This window comes from Pezoporus flaviventris, unplaced genomic scaffold, assembly GCF_033815535.1.
Source record: "Pezoporus flaviventris isolate CSIRO_AGI_PZ_B2104156 unplaced genomic scaffold, CSIRO_AGI_Pfla_v1 ptg000001l, whole genome shotgun sequence".
NCBI lineage: Eukaryota > Metazoa > Chordata > Aves > Psittaciformes > Psittacidae > Pezoporus > Pezoporus flaviventris.
The window spans coordinates 34,862,084-34,884,424 of NW_026892549.1; the positions used below are offsets into that span (position 1 = coordinate 34,862,084).

General features: G+C 44.7%; 1 protein-coding gene across 14 annotated transcripts in view; it reads left to right on the forward strand.

Moving 5' to 3' along the window:
- The window catches only part of CAMK2G (calcium/calmodulin dependent protein kinase II gamma), a 122,763-nt gene that overhangs the window by 48,075 nt on the left and 52,347 nt on the right, over nucleotides 1-22,341 (forward strand). For all 14 annotated transcript variants that reach the window (XM_061451338.1, XM_061451354.1, XM_061451375.1 and 11 more), the window contains exons 3-5: nucleotides 4,976-5,035; nucleotides 19,242-19,296; nucleotides 19,895-19,960. In XM_061451338.1, the coding sequence (XP_061307322.1) occupies nucleotides 4,976-5,035; nucleotides 19,242-19,296; nucleotides 19,895-19,960 (181 nt within the window). The remainder of the gene's footprint in view (nucleotides 1-4,975; nucleotides 5,036-19,241; nucleotides 19,297-19,894; nucleotides 19,961-22,341) is intronic.

Sequence of the window (22,341 nt, forward strand, 5' to 3'; positions counted from 1 at the left end):
TCACCATCTTCTGCTCCCGGCTCAAATTCAGCCCTTGCCCTGTTTGCTTGGGACTGATCTTCTTTTCGGGTCTATTGCAGGTGTCTTGCTCCAGACTCTGCCTTTTGCAAGTATACCTCAGCTCCACACAGACAGATCTCCCTGTGCTTCCCTGGCAGCTCCTTCTCCCCAACACAGCTTCCTAGCAGGCTGAGCAGACAACAGTGACCTTTTTCTTCATCTTGTTTTTTTGCTTATGTAAATATTCTCACTTGACAGCTCTAGACTGCTGGGATTTATAGATGTCCTGTGCCCTGTCTGTGTGTCTGAAAATGTTCTTCTCCAGGCCTTGGGTACCCTTGCAGGAGAAAGACCTGGTGAAGAAAAACCTCCTGTGAAGAAGTCATGGGAGTGTGGCTAGAATAAAAACCCAGGAACTGATTCCTTGGAGAAGAGTGGAGCCCAGAAGCCAGGTCTTATGTTATTCATCAATCTCTGCCACTGCATCTTTGGGTAACAGACTGAAGTAGCCAGGCAATGAAAGGATTTTCTTACAAAAGAGTAAGAAATGCACATTGATATAGAACTAATTATATTCCTCCCTCTGCTGGAGATAGCCAGATTTTTGTGAAGTAAAGCTGTGTATATTTTGGGTTTTATTTGTTGGGTACACTTTTTACATCATGTTATCTTGTTTAGCTGCTGAAGTTTGATGCGTTTAGGACATACAGGCCAGACTATCATGGGTTTGGTATGCTGTCTTCTGTACTCAGAGTTATTTTCGTTTTAACCTGCTCAGTTAGAGCTTCTTAGAGCCGTGATGTTATTAACTGTGCACAGCTACTTCTGTCCATCCATTGTGCATGAGCATTCCCGTCCCAGTGAATGGACTACGTGTTTGTAGAAAATTAAGCAGGTCCTTAACTCTCACACATGATTCTAAAACAATCATCCTTGGTTTTCTATTAAAGTAAATCCCTAGGCAAATCAAGACGCAACTCAGAAGAAATCCCACTTCTCTGAACAGGCAGTTTCTTAGGTATACTCTGAAGAAACCCGGTAGTAATGTTACAAATACAACACAGTATTTGCAGAGCAATAATGTTAAAAGTACTTGGGTTAAACGTAATCTCACATGCTGAACCAAGATGCAGAAATTGTCTCATATAAAGGACTAATACAGAGAAATAGATATTTACACTTTTGTTTGTGTACAAAACATGAGGTTTTCTTCTGCAGTTTTTAAGCACCATCTCCGTAAGCATTTACACTTTAAATTTTGCTACAAAAGAGCTATGTAGACTGCACTTCTCTGTCTGTGTAGATACTCATTGCTTCAGACTGTAGATAGAATTGTCCAAATAGCAAGAATCTCTTTTTTTTTTTTTTTTGGCTGGAAAACAGTAAATGAATATTAGATGAGTGTTTGTAATATCCTGTACTTAAGTTTTAAGCATCGGCTGTTGTTCAGGGCTAGACAGCTCTGTAACATAGCAGGAAAAGAGCTTAATGAAATCCAGTATTTGGAAGCAGGAGGTAGATGAATTCAGACTTGGAACAGCAGTGCTAAATTTTAACAGGAAGGATAACTAACATTAGGAGTAGTTTCTGTGGGTGTATGGCTTTATTTATCACTTGAAGTCTGGAATGTGAACCCTTATGTTTTCTGAAGGATGTGCGGGGTTTTAGGCAAATTATGGAAATTGCCGATTGAATTTCATAGTTTGTGAAAGGTGGGAAATAGGCCTAATGTCCCAGGCCTGGGATCTTGTAAGATAGGTCAGGTGTGGTACTGTGTTTCTGTTAGCTACGAGGTGTACTTCCACTGTGCAGTAAGAATAACCACCTTCACTCCACAGATGGCTTGCAGAAGTAAGTCTGATCTTTTGGGCAGAGGGAGGAGAAATTGCTTGTTTTGCAAGCTCGTGGTACAGCAGGGATCTGAACCCATGTCATCTTTTTATCATTATTCTAATGCAGTTAAGAATCCTTTGCCTTTTTAAGGTTCAGTGAGACCCAGTCCATGTAAGAGACATGTTAAAGTGCATCTTTTGCTCTGCTGGAATCAACAGAATCTTGTTTTATTTCTCTCTCCTACTGAGAATAATCATTGTTAGACTGAAGAGAGGTAGAAAAAAATGCAGCTCCGTGTTTATTCCTTATGCGTTTAGGTATCAGGTTGTTCCCCACAAGTACCGAATCGGCTCTGCCACTGATCCCTGGAATGAGAGTCAAATGCCTGTATTATGCCAAAGGCCACTAGGTGATGAAGAGAGATTAGAAAGTGTCTGTCTTTGGAGCTGCGGTGGGGAAGCTCTTCTCAAGTCACAGATTAGGCTGTGGTCTGGTGCCGCCTGCAACGGGACGGGTGATCCTGCAGGAACAGGATCTGTGTTCCTCCAGGACCTGCGTCAGGAAACCCGCCCAGCCTGACCTTTCGCTGCTCTCAGTTGTGGCTGCTGGCTGCTGCGGGCTGGTGCTCCCAGGCTGGAGTGTGCTTTCACTCTTCGAGTTGTGCTTGAGTTGGCCTGTTTTGTTGCCCTGGAGACAGAAGAGTGTGGTATGCTTTCACCCTGACCAGAAATAGTTTCCTGTACCTTGTGACCGGAGCGCTGTACGCCTCCTCTGGTCTCTGGCCAGGCTGTGTGGTGCTGGAGGGCTGGAGTGTGGGGTGATGACCTCTTGTCACAAGTTCTAGTGTGGCTGCTGCCCATGATCACTGGCTGCCCTGCCCGCTCCCCTCCCTCTGCACCATGGTGTAGGATTTCAGGGGAGCAATTGCTCCTGATTTACATCTCCCATGGCATTTTGATGGTTATGTCATTTTGTTTGAGCCTTGCTCCTATCAGCTGTCTGTCCTGGCTGTCAGGACTCAGTGGCTGAGCAGCACGTGGTGAGCTCTTACCTCTCCTTCCCCCTTTGCTCAGCTGTTTTTGCTGTCTGCTTCCTCGTGTCCTTGTACTTGGGAACAGATTCGCAGCAAGTGTAACTGCGCGCGAGGGCAGCGTGATCCAGGTGGATGAAGGATCCCCTTCTGTAGGAGTTCCAAGTAGAGCTGGGGAGGGTTAGCGGAGAATTGGCAAGACCCAGCCATGCAAGCAGGCTGTGGTTAGTTTATCTTCAACCGTTGTCCTGCTGTAAGAATCTGCCTGAGTGCAGAGTATGCAGCGCAGTGTTACCTTGCAACTGTGCTTTGCAAAACTTGGTTTGTGAGAGAGGTGCTGCTAAAAGAAAAGCCAGGGCACCCCCGCCCCTCCCCAGCAATGCAGGTGAGAAAGTGCTTGCACTGCACCAAGGACCTGGGAGTGTGGAAGCTTTCCAGGCCTTCTTGCTGCCTGCTACTTTATTGGAGAGTGTTTCTGGCATAGAACTGTAAAATACATGCAACAACAACAATAATTTCCAGGACTGAGAAGGAAGGAGAGATGAAAGGAGTTATTTACCTTCCCGCATCCCTGAACAGTAACAGATGAGGATGTAAGCATATCTCAGCCCTACAAAGTATTAACTGGGACATTTTCAGCAGTGGGAGAGAATGCAGAAACCCTGCAGTGCCCTGTGCTGCTATTCCCAGCCTGGGAGAGAAAAGTGTTCTCAGCTGAGATCTGGCTGACTTTCAGTCTTCTACTCATAGGGAAGAGAACAGATGCCCAAAGCTCCCTTACAAAGGGAAGCGAAGACAGTGCAGAGACCCTGAAGCTGCACAGGCTGTTCTCAGGCAGAGCTGTGCAGTGTGGCTATGTTGCAGCGGGTCTCTAGTGGGTTTCCTATAAATTGGAGGATGCTGCATTCCTGGCAGTGCTCTGCTGAGTAGCCCAAACAGCCAAGGGTCCCGCTTACACCTGTGCAGAAGAACTGTGTGTCACAGGGGATACAGAGAAGGTGTGTTTTTAAGCCTGTGTGCTGAAGATCTGCTACAGAAGAAATGTCAAGAGCAGTCAGGGACTACTGCTTCCCCTTACTATGTTCTTTTGATGGCTGGACTGGGCAGGAGTGGCAGTCCTTGCTTTTTTCTAGGCATGTACATCCCCAAAAGTCTAGAGCGTACCAGCTGCCAGGGCTGCCTAAAAGATTTGCCTCCCTTGGATCCTTTCAGTTCATCTCTGCTTGTCCATTGTGAGCATTTCACTTGAGAGGATGGGAACTTTGTAGTGGAAGTTCAGTACTCAATAGTTGCTGTAGTGAAAAATCTCCTGACTGAGCCTCAGTGGCTAGAAGGCCCCCTGCTTCTTGGCTGAGATGAGCAGAGTTGCTTTAGCTCCCTCTCCTTTCCTTGTGCTCATGCACATTACATTTATAGGGAGGAGAAATCATTTCTTTACTCTCCTTGATTATTTTGCCTTTAATCCAGATGACAGTTGTGCTCGAACTGATGTTGCCTTTGGGCTTAGCATTTGGGCACAACTTCTTGCCTGGAAATCTCAAGGTGCTTGATCAGCATTTTGCTAGTGAATCTGTCCATGAGTACTGAAGTATGGTTACCTTTACAGTTCACTGGAGCTGGCAGAGTTCCCTACTTCATGTGAATGGCTGTGCACTAGCAGGAGCTGTGTATTTCTCCCTCCTACTGTTCCCTTCTTCCCCAGTGTTTGTCTGGGTCCTCTTCCCGTTTCATGTGGGCTATTTCTTCAGAGACTCCTCTCCAGCCTTGGAGAAGGGGGTATGTCTTGGAAGGGATATCACTGGAAGTGGTTTAGCGTATTTTTGAGGCTGGCAGAAGAGTGGTGTGTTTGACTCTGCTTCTACTTACTGTGAATCCAAGGAGAGAGTTAACACTTTAATGCTACTCTGTAGCAGGATTGAAGATCCTCCTGCAGTCTCAGTTGCATAGCCCTTGACTGAAATGGCTTTGAGGTTTTAGGAAACACTCATGTTCCAGCAATTTCCAGCCTTCTGGATGTCTGCTGGGTCACTGTGTTCCTTTCTTGGTTGAATATGAACAAGAGCTTAGTTCAGAGTCGTGGTGCTTAACGTCTTGTTTCTTACTCTCTTCCAGATCACCAGAAACTGGAACGTGAAGCTCGAATCTGCCGACTTCTGAAGCATCCAAATATTGGTAAACCTTCCTGGGCCTTAGAGGGATGGGGTTGAGAGAGGAGTAATGTCTCACCTAGCATGCTGTGAGAGAGCAAATGTATTCTGAATGTTCACAAAACACTTGTCAGACTTGCTTCAGTTTCTCTGACAAATTCTGCCCGTGATCCTGTCCCATTCCTTTACATCCTGGGACAGATGTTCACCAAAGTGTGCTGTGTTCCCATCCACTCGCCCATGCAGAGCGGTCCCAGCTCCTTGGGTGGTGCATGACTCTCGTCTGCTCATCTGACATTCTGTAATGGGAGTGAGCTGTTGTTTGTTTTCCCCACACTTGTCTTCCTTTTCCTCTTCTTGGCACTCTTTGATGTATCTGTTTAAGTGCTATATTCAGAACATGCCCATAGTTATAGAAGGGTGGGCTACTATGGCAGCTCTTCCTATTAGAGTGGCTGCTTGCTCTAAAAATGAAAGGAAACAAATTTCCCATTCTGGCAGTGGTAAGAAAATAAATAAATAAGAAAATTGAGGGTGGTGGAGTAAAGGAATAGTTTTGTCTAGAAGTATAGGAAAAGGCAAAATAAGGCTCAACTTCAAACCAAAACTATATTATTTACTGAACTCTAGGGAGGGGGCATGGATTTTTATCTACTTTCAAAGCACCAAGGAAGTTTGTCCTGTTTTTTTTTCTAGAGAAATTTCACGTTGCTGGAAGTTGCTTTGAGCAAAACAATTGGACCATTAATAATCTCTTTATTAGGATCTTTAAATCAACAAAGCCTCTAGGATCCTCGCTGAGGTCTAATTTGAGTTAATTTAGTTAAGAAAACATTACAAAATACCAAACTGCCACCTTCAACCAAACGACTGTTAAATATCCCTGTCTGGGAAACCTGTGATGCATTACGCTGCCTTTCTTTTGCATAACCCTGTCTGTCAGTGTAGATAACTTCTTAAGGGCATTTGGCTGGGCTCCTGACTTTCAGCTTTGTAACCATTTGCTCCCATCCTCTGAAGACCTGGGAGAGGAAAGGTGTCTCACAGCAAACCCTTGGACTAGCATCTGTAGCCTGTTCCATATGTGATGAAGAAGCAATTTCCACAAGCTTGGGACCTCACAAAATACAAAGCACCTTAGAAGCAGCTTTTCAAGAGAAAGCTTTGTTGCATTAGAATGTAGTTGTGGAGGTATGGCATGAGGAGAGGAGTGGTGGTCACCTTCTACAGCAATTTGCACTGATGAATATGTTGGCCGGTAAACGTATTGCTTGGCAATATTCAGAATGACTAAACCACATATTAGCTAGTTATCGAGCTTCATTTGTCCCATAAGACTTGTTGCGCTTAGTTTAGTAGGTGATGTCACTTTTTATTTTGGCCTTAACTTCACTCACTTCCATCATCTCTCCTTTTTATCATTTCTTATAAGTTTTCTTGCCAGGCCTCTCACACAGAGTGAATCATATGCACAAGAGGAAAACTGCTTTTATAAGTAAACCACACTGAAAACAGAAACATATCACATTCCTGGGACAATTCTACAGCTTGTTCCTCATCTGTAAGGCTTGTCTCCTGTTGTATCGTGGTTTGGAAAAGACGACGTTTGGGAGAATGTCAGTGGTTCTTGCATTTTCTGCAGAGCGGTTCTTGTCTTCCTAGAAAGAGCAGTTTTTCTTGTAAGATAAAGAGACTAGTCATTCTAAACTCAACGGGTGGTCACAAATAGCAATAAAGGAATTAAGTTTTATGCCTACAGCACAGAATCAGAGTGTGTTGAATAAAACCTTAGTAAGTCACATGGTCCATTCAGCAGTCCTGTGAAAACCTTTTATACCTGGCTGGTTCCAGGCATGTTTGTTCTTAAAAAACTTGAATGCTCCCACAGCCCCTAGTGGCAGTCTTTCAAATGTTTAATTTTCCTGTCAGTTAGACGTTAGGAAAAACATACTTTGCTGCTATCTTAGCTTGTTGTTTCTAATTCTATCCAGAGTTTATGTGGAAAGTAGTTTTTCTTTCTTTGTAACAATCTTTTACATATTTGAAGGCTGTTATCATGTCTCTCTTTAGTCTTCTTTTTCTTCAGACTAAACAAACCCAGTTCTTTCAATCTTTTTCTCATATGTCATGTTTTCTAGACCTTCAGTCTTTTTTTTTTATTTCCTTTTTATTTTTCTTTCCTCCTTCCCTGGACTTTCTCCAGTTGTTTCATACCTTTCTGAAGTGTGAGGCCCAAGACTAGACATAAGATTCTAACTAAGGCCATGTCAGTGCTGATTAGAGGGGGAAGAATTGCTTTACCTGTCCTACCAAAGATACTCTTGTTCTGTATGTCAGCCTATGAAACTTGCCATTAAATATATGGTTGGTTCATGTTTGCTTCCTGACACATCATTGCTCCAGACTGCTTTCTGCAGAGCTTCTGGCAAGCAGATAATTTTTCCATCTTGTATAGATGAGGTTTCCTATCAAAGTGTACATTGCATTTGTCTTTAATAAAACAAATAAGAAGAAATCCACTCTGTGGATTGCCCCCAGGATTTCTCGAGACCATTTTGATTTACCTCCTGATAGTGTAATAGGGTTTCCAACTCCCCTTCCTCCAGTAACATGTTCTTTAATAACAGTGCCATATAGTGCATCATGTAGGTAATAAATAACAGTGTTGAATACTGTTGGACTCTAGACAAACTCTTTTTTCAGTTTTGAGTGTCTGTTTTCAATAAGTTGTATACACTGATCTAAGCGAGTTCTGAATACCCATTTTTTTCTGAATTGGTTATAGAAGTAGCACATAAAATGCTGTCAAAAGCCTTGCTGAAGTCCAGATGCTACATGCATTGCTGCTTCCATATTCCTTGGAGTTGTTATGTTGTCATAGAAAGGAAACATGTTGTTCTGACATAGCAGTAGGCTTTTTTCTTGAAGTGTGTATTAGCAGTTAGTAATCACCTAGTTACTGCTGTTCGTTGTTGTAAGCTCTTCTGAATGGTGAATATTCAGTGTGTTGCCTCAGTGTGAGCTATGCTGGTAACACTGCACCAATCCTGAAGAATTCTGCAGATTTTACACTTGCTTTAATTTTCCCACTAAGTTTTTTTGCTACTGTTTTTGTTGCAAACTGAACTGCAGCACGTCCTGCTCTTCTACAGCGACCTCAGCCTCTAGCGGTAGAGGACTGTAAGTTAGGACGCTGTGAGTGGGCTGCTTTCCTCTGCTGCCTGTATACAGGACATAAAGGCAATAAACCTATTGTTGTATTTGTGGTGGTTCTTACCCATTTGCTGCAAGTCAGTCGATCCTGCTATGGAGATTCTGGACTGCAACACATTGACCATAAAATTGCTACTCTGATAAAATAAAGGTTACTCTAGGTGCAAAATAATGGTGATATTTCCACTTGCTGCTTGCTTTGTGAAATTACTGCTTTCTGAGTTATTCTAACATGCCTTCATCAAATCTCAGCCCTAATTATAGGCTATTGCTCTGTAACTGGGTGTTTTGTTTGTCTTTGGATGCACATTAAGGCCAAGGTAATCATAGTGGAGTAATCCAGTGATTTACCATGTAATCCTCCTCCTTACAGTGGAGTAAGGTTGTTGGGTTGTTTTTTTTTGTCTGCTTTTGGGTAGAAGAAAGTTGACTTGAGGCACTGAGTCCTGACTCGTGGTACATACCATTTTCTCACTGCAAACCACTCATTTGAATGTGCCATTATAGCTGGTCACCTCAGGCTTCAGTTCAGTAGAGGAAGGACTTCTTTCCATAACTTTCAACTTGACTTTTTTTCCTCCTGACAACTCTTAAAAGTATTTTTCATTCTGGTCCAGAGGAACCATTTGCCAGCCATGCTCACCAAATACAGCAGAATTGGACAGAGATCAATCAGTGATTTGTTCACTCTAGGAGAGGTACCCATTACTGAGGATATGGGAGTGTTAAAGACAGGCAGAAGGCAACATCATTAAAACCCCATTGTCTGTAAGCAGATAAAATGCCTGTAGAAGTTGGCAAGAGTCATGGCTCTGTGGGGAGTTCCACTTCTTGAACAGCTTACTGTTCTAGTGATTCACTTATCTATAAATCTTGTGGGCATTTGACATGGATGCGTTTGGGAGCACGTAGAAGAGAATGATATGGCTGTCTTTTCCCTTGGTTTCTGCTGGAAAGAGTGGGTTTCTATAAGCACACTTATAGCCCTGACCCTTTGCAGACACTTTCCTGATTGTGCTGCTGAAGCTTGTGCAATGGCTGACTTTACTTTCACCTTCTGTTTGTTGTAGAGCTAAATTTAAATGTGTTGAATATTGACTCTTGCTTACTGGAACAGGTCTTTTGATCTTCTGCTTAGTTGTAAATTTAATTTCAGTCAGTCTATGTATTTGATTTTTTAAGTCCTGCAATTCATTCACTACATAGGAATTCTCTTGTGGGGAATTAATTTTTTTCCTATGCTTCCTGCTACCAGTCAAGAGCAGTGACATAGCTGGGAATTGCAGTATCTTCCTGCAGTCCTGTTCAGTGCAGATGTGAAGTTTGGCACAGTGCTGAACATGCCCTTCCCTGTCCTAAGACTCCCAAAGCAATAATGATGCAAAATTCAGTAACAGTCTTCATTTATGGTTTTGAAAACTCTTCTCTGGCACTTCTGTGTCTTCCTGCAAGAGTAGGACTGGGGCTTGTTCTGTGCACTACAAAGTCTGCTCTTTGCATGGATTTTGTCCACTGTAGTGTTCGGTGTTCTCCTTCTAAGTTTTCTTTGTTACACTGGAGCGCCTCCTCTTTGGACCCGTCGTCAGACGATCTGTATGTTCTTAGATCTTTTTAACCCAACTATGGAGAGTAGTTCTTCAATATATTTTGTTCACAGTTCAAACCGAGCAATTATGGTTGGTTATTGTGTCCCAGCTCATGGCAGCCATTGCTGTGAAAAACTGCCTGCACTTAGGTCTAGAATAATAAAAATACATATTTTAAGAGAGGCTGGTAGTAGCCAAAGAGCCAGAGCCAAATTATTTTTCTTTCTGCCTTCATATTCTTTGCTGAACTGCTTCAGAGTTAATTTCTTTGAGGGAATTTATAGCAGTAGTGAAATGCTGTCCTCAGCATCTCTTGGAATTATTGCTTTTTCAGGTTTTCCTGCTTCAGACTTGTTCTCCAAAATATACTTGCACCTGAATTCTTCCATTTTAACTTCTATCTGTTGGCTTCTTTCAGCATAAGCCACATATTTAGAATGGGGAGAAAATACACAGAAATCTCCTGTGATGTAGAAGAGTTTCTTTCGACCCAGTTCAGTTCTATTTCCTTTGACAAGTGGTGTATCTTCCTAATACCTCTGTCTTGTGGGTGTGATTCTGATGTTTTGTGTATTAAAAAAGGTCTCCAGTTTGTGTGCCCTTACATGATGGTCACACAAGGTGCAAATTGCTGCAAGGACCAAGAAGGATGCTGTGCTTCTGTGGGCAGCCCAGCTGGAGAACCCCGCATAACTAACCTGGGTGGGAAGCTGGATGCATTGATCATGTCTGCAGACCTAATACTAGATTTGTTGTCTTAGTGGTATCAGCTACATCTTAAGGTTCTCTCATTCCTTATTTTGAGATACTACTCTTGATAAGCAGGCCCTCACTTTTTGCCCACTGCTGCCAACTTGGAATGTTTTCCTATCACCTTTTCCTTAATAAGAGATGTGAATTGCTTCCTTAGTGAACAAGAAAAGAGCGTAGGCTGTGTTTTGCTGTAAACAGCAGATTTTCTTGTTTTCATTTGGCTGCAGACATCCAGACTGCCTTTGCAATTGGGACAGAAAGGATCTTATGTGCAAAGAATAGTTAAAATGCTGGGGATTCTCCAGTGGTTTGGCCACTGCTTGCTGCCCTATGTAAACTCCATGGTTTCCAAGTAGGATGTTCCCTTTCCTGGCCTGTTGTTTAAAGCTGCTGCCCTGAGATTTCTGCTGGGGGAATGCTCCTTTTCTTGGCTAAAACTGGTGTTGAGAGGGGATGGCTTGGGGAAAGGGAAATGGGGGGAGAAGAGACCTTGTAGCAAGAGTTGTGTTTTGCGGCTCTCTGAGTTCCTGAGCAGCTTTTCCTTGGAAGTCTTATGGGGCTGTCTGTGAGGACAGCAAGTTGCTGTGCTTCCTGAGGTCAAACAAGGATGTTCTTGGCCTTATGTCTTTAAACCACTTTCTTCTTGCTTACACCCCTTATTCCCCACCCTATCCCCTCCCACAAAAAAAAAAAAAAAATCCAAACCAGACAAAAAAAAACCAAGAGGGGAAAAACCCCCAAAACCCCCAAAAAGAATATCAGCTCGAGTGCATCCCTCTGGGAAAGTCTGAGCCTTCGATCTGCAAGTTCCCATTTATTCTTTACAATCCCTACACAGTTAGGGGTTTAGGTGAGTGCCCATGTGTGTCTGGCTGAGAGGAGGCTCCCCAAAACATCAGGCAGCCCAGCTTTTTAGCTCCCATTCTGATTCTGCCAGTTACTTCTTTCACTAACTATTGTTTATTTACTTCTTCTTTTCTCCCTTTTCTGCCACCTATTCCTATACCTTTTCCTGTAGTTTTAAGGAAAATGTTTCTCCATAATTCCTCTCAGTTTGGGAACTGAGTGACAATTGTATTTTTCTTCCTTGCCAGAGGATGAATTTATTCTATCTGTGGTCTGTACTAAGGAGGTATTCGTATTCCATTATTCATGTATTTAGCTGTGAGATTTATCTGTATGCAAGCAATCCCTTAAAAAAAAAAATAGTGGGATGATGGCCAGACTTATCCCACTCACAGGTACTGCAAGAGCTGGAGGAGGATTCCCCCACTGCACATCCCCCTCCCTTAGGAATAGCATTGAGGAAACTGAAAGAGCCTCCTTTGGGGTTCCCCCTGCCTGAGCACCAAACAGAACAGAGGGATGGCTGCACTCTGGTGAAACTGTGCAAGCAACAACTTGCCTTTTGAACAGAGCTTGCGTCTGTGGCAAGGTTCCATGACTGTCCTGGGCAAGGTGAGAAACAAGTTAATACAGCAAGACCGGGGGGGGATGCATGGGCATACACTGCTTTGCAGCACCAGAGGCTGTCCCTGATGGCAGAGATGTGTGTACTGCAGTTGCAGAGCCTATATGAGACCTAAAATCTGTCATGGTCTCTATCTTTGTCAATTCTAATGAACTGGGTGTTCTCTGTGTATTTTCTTTGTGATACCGATAAAGTTGGCTTGTTATTATTTGGGGGGTTTACAAGAAAAGCTCTCATACAATACTAGTGGTTATCAGAAGCACTTTGCTTATCTGATAGGTGCATAATCGGAAAATATTAATAACAATTCTGGATGGTCGTGATTGCACTGTTATCAGGTGAGTAGGAAATATTCCTGCTAATGCACTGGTTTTGGCTCATGTAATGTTTAAGTAGGGCATACTAAATGTTATGTATCTTGTGCTGAACTTCAGCCTTTCGATACAGACATTGCAAAATCAAAGGAAAAAATAACATTTAGTTGGTGCTGAAATGGTTCTTAAAATGACTTTGTTTTCTTTTTCTACTTTTGCTTTTTACCTCTGCAGGACTAGTTTCCTAATAGGACACATACTGTTCTCCCGAGAACTTCTTTCTAGGCCGTGAATTTCTGTGCATAAGGGAATTTTCCCCAACTTGGCATTATGCATGGTAGAAAAGGCACTGTTTAACCTAATTTTTTAGGGCTGGAGTGTTAAAAAGGTTACAGTGAGATCATGGTGAGGGGGAAGAAGAAACCTACCCACCTCTGTGGTTGTGTACGCCTTTTCATACTCCCTTAGGACTGTTCTTGTCTGGTTTTGCAGAGCCTGCAGCAGCTTGGTTCTGCCTGAACTGGACCAGTGTTCACAAGCCCGTCTCTTCCATTTTCCAAAGCTTCAGAACTGCAATTGGTGTGAAATGCTGCGGGCTCGGGGAGTTCAGAGCGAGCTCGTGTATAGCCAGCATACTGTAACCTCTCTGTCGGATTTCGAAGGAGGAGGAGGGAAAGAGTCCCTGTTCCTAAGGGACTGGTTAATAGTGGCATGCTATGTCCTGTTAGCTAACTGTCCTGCTGCTTTTAGTTACTGCTTTAACAAAGCTGGTCATTAGCTGCTGGGGCAGATGATTTCTAGAGGATTATTTGCATTACACAATTTCATGCTTTTTAATAGCAACTTTTTAATTAAAAGGAGAGTCCTTTTGGAAGCAGCCTGAGCAGCTGCAGCTGAATTCTGTGTGTTTAATGTAATTAGAGGAACAGCTGGGGTGGGAGCTGAGCACCCAGCTCACAGGCAGTTGCAGGTTGGTGGTGACTCCTTGCGGGGCAGGCCTCCTGAGCGATGTGAGCCGTGTGGGCAGTGTCCTGGCACACAGCCAGGCTCGGAGGTGTGGGACAATTCCCATCCTGGCTGCCCAGGCTGGCAAGCAGCTGGGAAAGCGGGGAGTGGGTGGTAGCCATCTGCGTCAGTTGACTTGTCACTCGTGCTGCCACAGACAATGGTGCTCAGTGCGCAGTCTGTCGGGCCGTGGGTATGTGTGTCTGTAGTGTCAGCATCTTCTGGTATGCTGGAAGGTATCTATGGAAGAGGGCATCAGGCAGGTTTTAGCCTCCAGTTTTATTCTGCTTCTTCTGGCATGCACAGCCTCTTGAAATATGCCTCTTGTGGTATCACCTCTTCTGTTTCTCCATGATATAGGCAAATGTCTGATTGGAAACTGCTGAGAAGTGAAGCTGTGGCTGTTTCTAATGAGTGGCTGGCCTTTAAATAGCATTGTTCAGGCCAGAAGATCCCAGAACATTTTTCAGTTTGCACTACTAAGCTTGTGTGCAGGAGTACATATGTTGCAATTACCACCACCTAGGAGACAACCAGAAATCCCTGTTGCCACGTATTAGCTCTACTGAAGGTACTGCAACATGGGCTACTTGAGAGTCCCAAATATTATATAATCACAGCACACAGTGTGTGGTGGTGCACAGGTAGTTGGCTGATAGTGTCCTTTACATTCCCATAATATCCACATGCTTTACACTTAGCAACACCAGTGGACTTAAATTTAGCAGACAAGATTATCCTACTCAATAGCTTGAGCACTGTCCCTAAGGACAGGCAAAGACCAGTGGTATGTAGGAGCCTATGTTACCATTTCCTTAGCAGAGACGAGTAATTGCAAAGTGAAGATACTGGAAATTGGCCCATGAAATTATTCTTCTGTTTGTGTATTTGCCTTTTGTTGGGATCTTGATTAGTACTTTGCTTGCTGAGATTTACTTTGCAGCAGGTTGCCAGAAACGGCCCTGAGTTACAAGAGCCTACCTCCCCAACCATGGGCTGGTCTCTCACTCAGCCCTGCTCCTCTGTTTGCTGTGGATGTGGAATATAGGGGAATGTTTTAGCTAGGTTGTGCCTTGTGTGTAGTGATGCATTGCAGCTCTTTAACAGTGCAGGGTTACAGGTTTGCATTTAAAATTGGAGGGACAGATTTAGGTAGCGGTCTCTCATTACATTTGGTGGAGTACCACTACAGTACCAGATTCAGGACTGTATATGAAGAAAGTTAGACAAGTGGTGAGGCACACTTTCTGCTGACCGACCAGCTGGTACTGGTGCAGATGATATTTCTACCTAACTGTCTGTAATGATTCTGCTCCTTTGGATAGCATTTGTTCTGGCATTGCTTAGTACTGCTGTGGGGTTTTATTTATTATTTCTGAAGTTATCTGTAAGACTTGACAGTCGTAGAAATCAGATGGGCTTGTGAGCAATACAAGCCCTCCATTCTTTGTGTGGATGGGAGTGTTCTGTGCTTTAAAACCTTGGGTAAAGTCTTTCACTGTATCCTGTAACTGATTTAGAACCTGACTAAATCAGGCACTGATTTGTCTGACTTGCTTCTGTTTTCTTTCTTACTCCCCTCTCCTTGACTGTTCTTGCTAACTGTTGTAGTACATGCTCTTTCATCCATCAGAGACCTTTGACGTGGGAACAGTCATCAGGTGACCCTGGCTGTGTGTGGTGTTGGCAGGAACTGATTTCCCCCATCTGTAAGAATCCCTGTGTTAAGAGTGTTTGTCTAGGAAGAAATATGGTTTGAACTGCTGCTTCTGGGTGACAGAATCAGTTACTAGAAATAATCTACTTCATCTTCTGGTGAACAGAGATCAGGTTCCTTGGCAAGTACTGGGCTCTTTTGTAGTTTGATCATCTTTTGGAAGACCCAGTGTTGCTGTTGAGCAACTTCCCTGTTGCTGTGACTTGAAACTCTTCTTATCACTTTTTGTGTGTATTTGTCTAGCCTGCAGCTAGGCATAGATGTCACTGCTCCCCTGACAAGAGCTAGCAAGAAAAAGGGTTCAGTAATATTTTTGAAGAAAAGGTTAACTGGATGAATACTTGTAATTCTCCATTTTTCTTATCATGGATAGTCAGTTCTGGAGAATCCTTTACTCTCCAGTGTCTACAAATTATTGTATTTCTCACCCTTTCCTATCAACAGGTTACACAGGTATGAGCAGCTTGTGTGGACTCTGCTCAACTGCCTGGGTGAACCTGAACTTGTGGTAGTAATGGAGATCAGAATCACGGAATGGTTGGGGCTGGAAATGACCCCTGGAGATCATCTAGTCCAACCCCCCGGCTAAAGCAGATTAACCTAGAGCAGGTTGCACAGAGTCACGTCCAGGCAGGTTTGGAATATGTCTAGAGGAGACTCCACAACCTCTCTGGGCAGCCCTGTTCCAGGGCCCTGTGACTCTCAAAGTAGTTTTTACTTGTATTCAGATGGAACTTCCTGTGTTTCAGTTTGTGCCCATTGTCCCTTATCCTGTTGCTGGGCAGCATCCTCTCAATACTCACCCGTCTGATATTTGTATGCATGAAGATCCTCTCTCAAGTCATCTCTTCTTCAGGCTAAACAGGCCCAGCTCTCAGCCTTTCCTCATATGAGTGATGCTCCAGTCCCCTAATCATCTTCATAGCCCTCCACTGGACCCTCTGCAGTAGCTCCTTGTCTTTCTTGAACTGATGAGCCAGAACTGGACACAGTATTCCAGATGTGGCCACACTAGGGCAGGGTAGAGAAAGGGAGGATCACCTCTGTTGACTTGCTGGTCACGTTCTTCCTAATGCAGCCCAGGATACCGCTGGCCTTTTGGCCACAAGGCACATGGCTGGCTCTTGGTTAACTTGTCCACCAAGACTCCCATGTCCTCTTCCACAAAACTGCTTTCCAGCAGGTCAAGACCCCTCATTGCTGCCCTGCACCTCACTTTAAGCCTAATGTTTTGAGCTGTTACTAACTATTCCCATGGGAGGGCTGCTGTCATCTTTCCTATAGCTTTTCTGGAGTTTGCTGCTGCATCATGTACTCCATGAGCTTTGTTACCTCAGCAGATTAAATCCTGGGCAGATTTTGTTCCAGCGTCGCTCTGGGCCATAGCGAGGGGGCAGCTCCCTTGTTAAGTTACTGACCTGCCTCCAAGGCCTTCTTTTGCTGTGCAGCCCTAGGGCAATGTACGGTGTCAGTATTTATGGACTGCCTCTGTCCTTCTGTCATTGTTCCTCACCTAAGGATGCAAATAGTGTTTTACAGTCCTTGAAGGCTCTTTCTGGTGCCTCTGCCAGCTGAATTGTGACTTCCTTTCCTTTTCTTAATGTATCTGTCAAAACTTCTCTCCTCAGGGCAAAGAAATAGCACCGATCAGCTTATTTGTTTTATTTTCTGACATAATTCGCTGCTTGCATCTTTACGTCAAAGTTTATCGTTCACTATTTCTCACTTCTACCTGCAGATGTGTTTGCTGTTCCTTTTTCATGGCCACTGCTGTCAGCTTGCTGGTGGCTGTGCTCCTCCTCTGTCATGATTTCACTCATACTGCTCTCCTCTCTGCTTGATTTCTTGCAGCGCTTTGATGACCTTTCAGGTGCCAGAGGAAGGAGAATGCTCTCTTGTGCACACTGAGTGTGACCAGACATGAGCTTGTTAACACATTCGGCTTTCCTTGAAGTTTCTCCATCTGTTCTCTCTTCATAAGGGCTCTTCACAGACTTTTGCCTGTGTTCTGGGCCTCAGCTGTTGTTCATGTGCTGGTCTCCTGCATTCACTTCAAATAGTCTTGGGCACTGGAGTGAAAACTGCTCTTCCCTGGGAATCCAAGTGTCCGTTTCAGCCATTTCCCATCTTGTTTCCAGTCTTGAATGGAAAATCTTTCTCCTAGAAAATACCTTTCTCACTTGCATTTCTGTAATGCTGCCTTTGTTAGTTTCTGGCAGCTGCTCAGGACACAAGTTTTCTGTAAATACAAAATTGTATTACAATGAAGTTATTATAAAGCCAACTAAAACGGCTTACTTGGAAGAAGATCTTTATTGCAGTGAATGATTTGAGGATCACAGTTCCTAAAGGTGATGTGTCTCTGTTTTCATGCTGTAGGAACAGCATGTTGCATCTGAAACACCTGTGGTACTGGTACTCTAGCTGTACTTGCTTGTTTGTGGCATTACTCTGGGTGAAGTGCTCCTCCCAGACCCCTGTGGTTAGATGCAGTAGAAATGCTAAGGAAAGGAAACTGGTCAAGGGGCCAGGTCAGAGAGCTTGTAGATAAAGGCAAAGAAAATACAGGAAAGCATAGGCAGAAAGAATAAGGAAAGTATGAAATCCTTTTAGGAAAGGTACTGGCAGTGGACTCTGCACATCTGTGCTACTCTCAATTTTGACTTTGTGTGTGTTTGCGTGCATGTGGGAGGGTGCCTTAGCAAATGAGAGTTGCAAGGAGAGGGGACAGCATTGAGAACATTTGCAGAAGCTGTTCCATATGAGGTAGGAGCATGTGCCAAGTGCTAGTTTGAAACGTTCCCAAGGCAGTGATGATAGCTGATGTCATGCACCAGTAAGAGGTGCAAACTGACCTCTTAATACTGGCAGAGAGAAAATCATTATGTTGAGAAAAGTCAAGGCAGGTCACCTGTATGTGGCAGAAAAAGGAAGACAGGGAAGAGAGGCAAAGGTACCGAAGCAGGATAACAAGATTTTTCTTGTAGGGATGAGAACAGTAACGTTACTTTGGTCAATACTTGATTAAAAGGTGTGACAGTGACTGAGACACAGCCTAGTTTCAGCTAAGTGCTTCAGTTGGGTGAATCAACAGGGGAAGACTGTAGATGGTCATGTGAGGACAACAAGTCCTGGTCAGGGTGTGAAGGTTGAGGCATCGAAGCAAACAGGATTGCTAGCTTGCAACTCTGGCAGGGAAAGTAGTGATGTTTTCCAGCAGGGGAGGAAGCAAAGAGCAGGGTAGGTAGCAATATGAAATTAAGGGCTTTGTTTTTTCCCAGGTGAGAATTAGTGCCTAGGTGTCCAATAAGCATCAAAGAAATTGAGATTTTGATTCAGACAGGATGAAATGGGACTCTTCTGGCTGCATAGATACAGTAGTTATTGCCAGTGTGTAAGGTGGGGAAAGCAGGACAGAGCCCTGAAGACCTCACAATACCAGGGGACAGTGGCCCATCATGGAGGCAACCCCAGCCCTGTAAGTTAAAGCAGACAAGGAAATGGAAAAGATGAAGGTTAATTTAGGCAATAGGAGGAGAACTCAGGGAGAGGATAGGTAAGGAAGCTGAAGGAGAATGAAATTGTGAGAAGGGGAATGTCTGTAACAAACAGATCAGAAATAAATTGAGACAAGGAACTGGCTCTGAATTTTGTGTAAGGATTTGGAGCATAAGTCAGAATGAAGTGAGGCAAAGGAAAGAAAAGGAGGGAACTTCATGGAGCTTTGCAGATGAAAGGCAGAAGGGACATCAGTGGCACTGACATGTGGATGAGGCTGGAAGTCAATTTTGGGGGTGAGGGATTGTTTGGAAATTCTGAAAATGGCTTGTTTGGGGAAATAAGAATGGGTGGGGAGAAATGGCAAAACAGGAGCATGGAGAAAAGAGTAGGCAGATGTGAAAGGAGGGTACTGAAGTGTTAGACAAGGAGAATGAACAGGAGGTCAAAGATATTTAGAGTTTGTTTTGACGCTGGGGAGGGGTGGGTGTATGTGAAGGACACCCATCTGTTCCTTTGAGATAATGGAAGGAGCACACAAAGTGAAGGGCATGGGGAATTAATAGACTGATTGGGTTGAGGGAGAACTTGGCTGTGTGCACGGGTTTGATTTGTGAAGTGTCATATTTGCTACATGCTCTGTAAACCTCCATTTCTTGATTATATTTTTGCAGTGCGGCTCCATGACAGTATTTCAGAAGAAGGTTTCCATTACCTCGTCTTTGATCTGTAAGTGTCTGTCTTTGGCTTTGATGCTTCACCAGTGATACAGGCACGTGGATGCTTGACTAAGAGTGGAATAAAAAGCGCCTGCATTAGTATAATTCTCCCTTCCTTTTTAGAGACCTGTAGATACCTCTGGCCTATTTGACAGAAATCCATAGACTGTGTGGTAGGGGATGGACCAGAAAGACTCCTAGCAGCAGGTGTAGGTGTGGGATGGCAAAGGATGGCTATCCTGCATAGGGAGGCCGCTTGACTGCTGTCTCTGAGGCAGTCTGGAGGGGGCTGATGAGGATTGTTCTGCTCAAGCTTAGCCTACCCAAGCTTAGCATATACTAAGCCCTGTAGAGGCACATGGGCAATTTGTGTGCAGTGTGTCAACAGTGTCCTGTACACTGCTGGTGAAGTGGCAGTCCAAGGGGTCAGTCATATGGATATATCAGTGGTGGTACTGTGCTGGTGGAGCTCTGCCCTGAATTTCTGTGCTGCAGGTCCCCCCATAGGCTGCTGGAAAGAGCCCAGAGAGATGGCTGCATATGCCCTGTGCAGCCTTAAGCTAAAGATGCACAGGCTCTGTAACCTGCCTTGTTGTTTTGCACTCCAGGGTTACAGGTGGGGAGCTCTTTGAGGATATTGTTGCCAGAGAATACTACAGTGAAGCAGATGCCAGGTAAGACTGTTTACAGACCCCCCTGTGTGTGTGCCACATGCATTGGCAAGTAGGATGAGTTTCCTGACTCCTGTTCTGTGCATGGCTTTGTTCTGACACTCTTGTTTCCCGTCTGGAAAATATTCCTCTTTCTGCTATCAGTGTAAACTATTGTCACCAGTCAGCCTAACACACCACAGCTCTAGCCCTTGTTGATTGCACAGCACTGCCATCTTTGCCACTTACAGATGCCGTGCTCTTTGCTGGGAGACCCATTGGTAGCAGCTTTGTCTGCCTGATCTTTCTGGTAGTTGATGACAGTGTGTCCCTAGTGAGCAAGTGTTGGCCTGTGGCTGTGAGAGCACTGTCTGCTTGTCCTCTGGTGTAGGGTTCTAGTGATGTGCCATTGCTGTTGTGCAGACCCATTCAGTTTGCCCATGTCTAGATAATGGTTTATGGGGCAGGGGGGAGAGCGGGCTTTGAAAGCTATGTTTCTGTGGAAGTCCTCTCTGTGAGCTGGGTGGCACAATGAAAAGAGGCACAATGTGAGAACAGCCTTCATATTTTAATTTTAAAAAGATTTAGAGTTATGCCCTTCTTTTTTGGAGTGTGTCCCCCCTCTCCCATGTGTGAGCTTCCTGAAGTGGCTTGTGCTTGTCCCTTTGCTGTTTATGCTGGGTCAGTGTTTTGTATAGCAGTAGAGAACGGTATTCTCTGACCTGTCTGTCTGCTGAACTTGCAGTGTTTGGAATCAAAGCCGGGATTAAGCAGCTCTTGTTCTGCTTTAGCAGGGTCTGGGAGTGGCATGATGGTGACATTTCACCTCATCTTATTCTGCACCCATGTTCTTATCTAATCCTAACCTTTGCTGGAACAGGAATTAGGGAAGCCGTGAGAGGAGAGGGGTAAGAAGGGAGCAGTGGGTGCTGCTGCAGGGTAACCTTGGTAGGCAGTACTGTGAAGAAGATCAAACTGAGTGTGAGGAAATATAGAGCATGACCTGATAGTTAAGAGGAATTTGTGGGTGCTTATTTGCTTTCCCTCTTGTAGGCTTACGGCCTCTGTCTTCTAGGCATTGCATGATGCTTTTAAGTGAGGCATTGCACCATGCACTCCATTGTGAGCTGTCTGCTGATGGGGAAGGCCAGTGGGCTCGTAATCTCTGATGAGCTTCTGGCAGAGAGGTCTGAGAGCCCTGTAGATGTATTCAGTGGGCTGCACAGATGTTATAGGCACAGCATCTCAGACAGATACACAGTCATTCAAGCCGTTCTGCCTTGAAGTTGGAAAGTTATGAGGTTATCAATCATCATCCTTCATCCTGTCCCTTTTGCCAGTGGCTGTTCCCTGAAGTGGTCAAGAGCTGGCAGTGACCAGCACTGCTCAGGAAAATTATGGCAGGGTTAGGGGAAGAGGAGAACAGTCTGTTTCTCTGCAAGGCTTCCTCAGGGTGCTCAGCCCTCTGACTGTCAGCTGGCCAGGTCTCGCAGTGCCCACAAGATGACAGGGTGAAACTCCTCCCTTTCTCTCCCCATGCTGAGCTGAATTCCAGAGCAGGCTGGGAGAGCGAGGGAGTGAGGTCCGTGCCAATCCGCTGTGCTTGGCTCGCCTGGGACACCTCACACTTTTGCCATTTTTGGCCAGAAAATCTCCCTCGCTCAGACTCAGCTCTGTTCTAATTATACATTTTTGTTTTGGGAGCGGGCAGATATTCATGGACTCCGACCCTGAGGATTGTACTGCCAGCTCTGGAGGGCGAGGGTAGCAAATACGCAGTGCCGCACCTAGTCTTCCCTTCCTCCCCTCACCCTCTTCCCATCCTCCCCTCACCCTCTTCCCATCTTTTCCAGTAGCCAGTTTCTTTTCCCTCAAATATTTCACTCATTTCAAATCTGTTCTCCTGAGATTTGTACAGTTCGGTTGAGGGAACTGACTGATCCTGCAGTGAGGGCGCAGAGTCACCCGAGCTGCTCACATCTCGGTGCTTGCTGCTCAGCCACAGTTGTCTGAATGCCTACTGTATTCCACATTCAACCTTGGGAGCTGAGTGAACATTTAGTGGAAGAGATGTTTTCAACCAGAAATCTCGCCCATGGGTGTGTAGCACTGTCCTTAAGCGACAGGTGTAAATAACATCTTGCTTTTGCCCCTGTGGTTGCAGCAGTGAAAGTGGCAGAGACTGGGTTTTCTGTGAGAGAGGGGAGTGCAGCATACTGCACTTAACGGGGAATGAGTCTGCTTTTCAGATCGCTACCCCCTTAAGTGGGATCTGTACTTAAAAGGCACCCAGCAAGCGGGTGTGTGTGCACATTGTGTATGTAAAGTGCTTGAGATGCTGCTCTGAAAGCTTTGCAAACTGGCAGACACCCAGGAGTTGTCATCCTGAATTTGCTGGGGGAGGT